The sequence below is a fragment of the Salvelinus sp. IW2-2015 genome, unplaced genomic scaffold (genome assembly GCF_002910315.2).
Source record: "Salvelinus sp. IW2-2015 unplaced genomic scaffold, ASM291031v2 Un_scaffold2360, whole genome shotgun sequence".
In the NCBI taxonomy this organism is placed as follows: Eukaryota; Metazoa; Chordata; class Actinopteri; order Salmoniformes; family Salmonidae; genus Salvelinus; species Salvelinus sp. IW2-2015.
This window is the reverse complement of record NW_019943685.1, coordinates 49,218-55,059: the sequence shown is the minus strand read 5'-3', so window position 1 is coordinate 55,059 and position 5,842 is coordinate 49,218. Positions and strand designations below refer to the sequence as shown.

At 44.8% G+C, this 5,842-nt stretch overlaps 1 protein-coding gene and 1 pseudogene across 1 annotated transcript; both read right to left on the bottom strand.

The window, feature by feature from the left end:
* The window catches only part of LOC112073778 (NADH dehydrogenase [ubiquinone] iron-sulfur protein 4, mitochondrial-like), a 2,679-nt pseudogene extending 863 nt beyond the window's left edge, over positions 1–1,816 (bottom strand).
* A 1,490-nt stretch (positions 1,817–3,306) lies between these two features.
* Positions 3,307–4,675, bottom strand: LOC112073777 (NADH dehydrogenase [ubiquinone] iron-sulfur protein 4, mitochondrial). Its single transcript, XM_024141013.2, has 3 exons — positions 4,067–4,675; positions 3,799–3,872; positions 3,307–3,518 (listed from the first exon to the last, which is right to left on the bottom strand). The coding sequence occupies exons 1-3, from the start codon at positions 4,156–4,158 to the stop codon at positions 3,415–3,417; spliced, it is 270 nt and encodes an 89-aa protein (XP_023996781.2). The 5' UTR covers positions 4,159–4,675; the 3' UTR covers positions 3,307–3,414.
* Between the last annotated feature and the right edge of the window lie 1,167 nt (positions 4,676–5,842).

The following is a 5,842-nucleotide window of genomic DNA, read 5'->3' as shown; positions in this document are numbered from 1 at the left end:
TATGCATTTGCAAAAATGTCTAAAAACCTGTTTTTACTTTCTCATTATGGCGTATTGTGTGTAGATTGATGAGGGGGAAAAAACGATTTAAATCAATTTTAGAACAAGGCTGTAATGTAACAAAATGTGGAAAATGTCAAGGGGTCTGAATACTTTCCGAATGCACTGTGTATTCCAACTCATGGAAATATATTAACTGCATGACATTCATCAAGCATAGCTCTGCTCTAACCAACTCATTTTGAGAAGGTGTAGGTTGGTGGACTGTTTGGTGTAGAGTACAGTGGATCTGAAGGTATATCACACTGGATCAGCCCCAAATGGTACCCTAGTGCACTACTATAGACTAGAGCCCTATTCCCTATATAGTGCACTACTGTTGACCAGAGCCCTATTCCCTATATATAGTGCACTACTTTAGACCAGAGCCCTATTCCCTATACAGTGCACTACTTTTGACGAGGGTGCAATTTGGAATGCAGACAATGCTAAGTTATGGGAATTGAGGTTTATAGTTGAAAATACAGTGGAATCACCAGATGGTCACATGAAATAGGTCTCTATAAAACTGAATCAAAGTACTGTTGTTTGACCTATTCCACCTGATCCAAGTTTCCCTTCATCGTGACTTTTGTTATTCCCTAACTAATTCCACTGAAGTCATTGATGGAACGCGTTCAACCTTTATTGTTCCAGTTTAGTATTGACAGTACAACATTTGTCAACTATGCACCAGTTTTTAATTTTTTTACGCCCACCCTTATCTCAAAGTGAGACATTCGAAAGCAACAAATGCTGCCCCGTTTGTCCTGTATAAAAACACAGCCCCGTGTCTCGTGTTCGGTCAGAACATGACGCTCATAACGGGTCGTTTGATGTGTTGGGAGCATTGGGTCTAAATAAAGAGGCGAGAGACTGAAGGATTTGGCAATGCGTTAATTAGTGCTGGGTTATACCAATTAAGTGGTTTGTTGTGTCGAAGAAGACGGAAGGCACAGTCACGCAGCTAGAGGCCCACTGGACAGCAACACGATTGTTTACTGAAACACAAAGACCAACTGTAAAGAAACCTTGGTTGTTGTTGTACCCTTTTCACACTATCGTGCCAACAGTAGCCGACTGCATTGTGTGTGTTTCGTACTGGGTCATGCAAAGCCTTCAGTGTTAAAAGGGGTATTGGAGAGCTCTCAGAATGGATAAAAAAAAACGTATGGAAACCACACTATAAATACCTAGCCACAAGCGCATTAGTGAGGTCGGGCACTGATGTTGGGCAATTAGGCCGGGCTCACAGTCGGCGCTCCGATTCATCCCAAAGGTGTTCGATGAGGTTGAGGTCAGGGCTCTGTGCATGCCAGTCAAGTTCGTCCACACCGATCTCGACAAACCATTTCTGTATGGACCTCACTTTGTGCACGGGGGCATTGTCATGCTGAAACAGGAAAGGGCCTTCCCCAAACTGTTGCCACAACGTTGGAAGCACAGAATAGTCTAGAATGTCATTGTATGCTGTAGCGTTCTGATTTCCATTCCCTGAAACTAAGGGGCCCGAACCATGAAAAACCACCCCAGACCATTATTCATCCTCCTCCAAACTTTACAGTTGGCACTATGCATTGGGGCAGGTAGCGTTCTCCTAGCATCCGCCAAACCCAGATTAGTCCGTCAGCCAGATGGTGAAGCGTGATTCATCCCTCCAGAGAACGTGTTTCCACTGCTCAAGAGTTCAATCGCGTCGAGCATTACGCCACTCCAGCCGACGCTTGCACATGGTGATCTTAGCCTCGTGTGCGGCTGCTCGGCCATGGAAACCCATTTCATGAAGCTCCCGACGAACAGTAACTGTGCCGATGTTGCTACCAGAGTCAGTTTGGAACTCGTTAGTGAGTGTTGCAACCGAGGACAACCGCGCTACGTGCTTCAGCGGTCCCGTTCTGAGATTGTGTGGCCTACCACTTCGAGGCTGAGCCGTTGTTGCTCCTAGACATTTCCACTTCACAATAGCAGCACTTACAGTTGGTCGGGGGCAGTTCTAGCAGAGCAGAAATTTGATGAACTGACTTATTGGAAAGGTGGCATCCTATGAAGGTACCACGTTAAAAGTCACGGAGGTCTTCAGTAAGGCCATTCTACTGCCAATGTTTGTCTATGGAGATTGCATGGCGTTGTGCTCAATTCTATACACCCGTCAGCAAATGAAGGGGTGTCCACATATGTATACACACACACACAAAAGTATCTCATTGCTCGTCCTATATAGGGCTTTATACTGTGACCTCTCCATGTCCCTCTAATCTATACTTTCCATAGTTTAACTAAATGGCTAATTAACACGTCTTCCCATCTCCATTACCTGTACTCCAGACGGAACCCTATTGCAGACGGAACCTTATTGCAGACGGAACCCTATTGCAGACGGAACCCTATTGCAGGCGGAACCCTATTGCAGGCGGAACCCTATTGCAGACGGAACCCTGTTCCAGACGGAACCCTATTCCAGACGGAACCCTATTCCAGACGGAACCCTATTGCAGACGGAACCCTGTCCAGGCGGAACCCTAATCCAGACGGAACCCTATTCCAGACGGAACCCTACTGCAGACGGAACCCTGTTCCAGACAGAACCCTATTCCAGACGTAGTGCACTATATAGGGAACAGGGTGGCGTTTTGGATACATCCTATACTTTCCAGTTTAACTCGAGGGTAAATTAACAAGACTTCCCTTCTTTATATGATGGGATGAGTTTTCCCTGCTTGTCCAGAGAAGCCCTACCCACGTAATGGGATGAGTTTTCCCTGCTTGTCCAGAGAATCCCTACCCAGGTAATGGGATGAGTTTCCCCTGCTTGTCCAGAGAAGCCCTACTGAAGCGATGAGTTAGATTCCTTCAGTTTTCTGTTGATGTCGTCCAACTTGATTTAAATAGGGTATTAGTGGTCCGTTAGAGGGACGGCCCAACAGATAATAGGTATTGCCTGAACCTGGGAGATTACAATGTCTTATTTGAAATGGAGTGTGATGCCGATGGGTTAAAATCCAAGATGGGACTCGTGTGTAAACATTCATTCATTTGGCTGTGTTGTTGAAATGCAGACGGTTACAGTACAATCCCACTACAATAGAATTTAGTTCAACTGTAATCAGTCAAAACGAGAAGTTAAACTTTGAGCTCATTAATTCTTAACAAATAGCTCTCCCCTGACAGCAAGCAATTTCAGGATTTTAACATTTTTTTGTCTTAAACTACAGCAAAAAAAAAGGAAGGGACAAAGCAACAAACACAATACTAAAACAGGACAGAAAATCCCTTTGAACACATAAATATCCATGTATTATTTAATCAAGTAGAGAGTAATTATGGTACAAGCAACAACAGGTGTGTGTCTTCAGACCAGAGTCAGGACAGTCCAGTTTACTTAGCAGACCTCCTAGTCCTTTTGTCCCAGGAGAAGTTGGCTCCGTACGACTTCACTCTGGGCTTCTTCTCCATCTTCTCTGTGATGTCGTAACTCCAACCTGAGATAATAAACAGCTCAGATGAATGAAATGAAGCCACAGGGGCCAAGAACAGCTTGTGTTTCCCTCTTGGATCCATTCCCCCTCCAAGTGGAGGCATAAACACGCGTGGTCAGAAAGCTGTGTATAGACAGAACCGCACTAATCTCTATCCTGCTGTGATAAACAAAACACGTCTCCTCGAGCTAGTGTGTTTGTTAGCGTCACCCTCAACCAACGACTAGCGGAGGGTAGGAAGAGGGGATCTATGGGAGTCAACAGTGTGTGTGTGGGCGTTTACCGTTTTTCTCTGCGAACGCGACAGCGTCGTCCTTGGAGGTGAACGTTAGGTTCATGTTGGACATGGGGTCACCCCTGAGAGAACAGATAGAAAGCCATGGTGATAACATAATCATTCAAAAACTAGCTTGAACGTAACATTTCAGTCAAATTTTTGAAAAAAATACACCAATTGTTATCACATATCACAACCCCAGTGACGTTTTTTGGGGGGGGTTTTAGGGTTCTGACTGGAAACAGGTATTTAATATATATCTGTGTTGTTTTACGTGGAGGCCCATCCCATCAGAGGGTTTTCCCAGCGTTCCCGGGTGTCGAAGTCCATCTTCCACTTCTTGGTTCCGTGGGCTCCGGACTGCATGGCCGTACGGGCCGGCACAAAGATGTGCACCTTGCGGGTCTTTATGTGTTCGTCGGGAATCCCGGTCAGAGTGGAGATGTCCTGAGGGTGAGAACCACAAACACACGAATTAGTAGGGGGGTGTAACGGTAAATCATATTCATGAAAACATCAAAAAACTAAATAATACATCTATAGGCTATAACTATGCTGTGTTGTATGCCTCAAGTAAATCTGAGCTGATAACACGTCATGCTATTCCGTTAAACCTACGTGCACGTTGTAATCAAAATTAAAATCTTTTAAAAAATTGGTGAATTTTAAAATGTCCTTTTGTCAGGCGCAGCTGGGAGCTAGTTCTATACGATGGAGAGTGGTGGGGTTGGATAAACCAGGATTGGGAACATTATTTTGGCTTCCCAACGGCGACAGACAGAGAGCTGTGGATCAAAACATGATGTCGCCACGCTCAACATTTACACCGACATCAACCCGGTACACCGGAGCAAGACGGAAACCGCAAAGTAACTACACAACATAATCTCCTGTCTGCTGATTCCTGTCTGCTGTCTGCAGCCCTTGGCAGCTGATTCTGACCGGGACAAAGACATTACAAGTGATCGATTAGTAGGCTGTGTTTATATTTTTTAACAGTCATTGGTTTATAGCCGCAGATATTTCGTCCATTCTAGGTGGGTTTCAGCAACTCATGAAAGTGCTTTAGCAATGTTACAAACTTCCCTATTGCACCCATTTCAGCAAAACAGGTAGTTCAGACAAGGAAGCACTTAGAGATGGTCATTGTCACGTTTTCACGAAATTCATAGAATTTTGGGGAATAACGTTGAGTAAGGGATGTGAAACTTTTATAGCAACAGAGTGGAGAAGAGGCCATGTGTTTGGACAATAAAGACGCTGCAGACCGGTACAGCCAATAAGAGCCACATTAGGCCTATATGCAAATAAGTCATTTCCCTACACGGGCCTTCCATCATTCTCTTTGAACTGGACTGTGTGTTTACAGGAAGTAGGGCCTGCATTCATTCACTTTGAACTGGACTGTGTGTTTACAGGAACTAGGGCCTGCCATCATTCTCTTTGAACTGGACTATGTGTTTACAGGAAGTAGGGCTTGTCATCATTCACTTTGAACTGGACTATGTGTTTACAGGAAGTAGGGCCTGCAACCATTCTCTTTGAACTGGACTGTGTGTTTACAGGAACTAGGGCCTGCCATCATTCTCTTTGAACTGGACTATGTGTTTACAGGAAGTAGGGCCTGTCATCATTCACTTTGAACTGGACTATGTGTTTACAGGAAGTAGGGCCTGCCACCATTCTCTTTGAACTGGACTATGTGTTTACAGGAACTAGGGCCTGCCACCATTCTCTTTGAACTGGACTATGTGTTTACAGGCAGTAGGGCCTGCCACCATTCACTTTGAACTGGACTATGTGTTTACAGGAAGTAGGGCCTGCCATCATTCACTTTGAACTGGACTATGTGTTTACAGGAACTAGGGCCTGCCATCATACACTTTGAACTGGACTATGTGTTTACAGGAACTAGGGCCTGCCATCATTCACTTTGAACTGGACTGTGTGTTTACAGGAACTAGGGCCTGCCATCATTCTCTTTGAACTGAACTGTGTGTTTACAGGAAGTAGCAACAGCGTGACTTTGAACTGGACTATGTGTTTACAG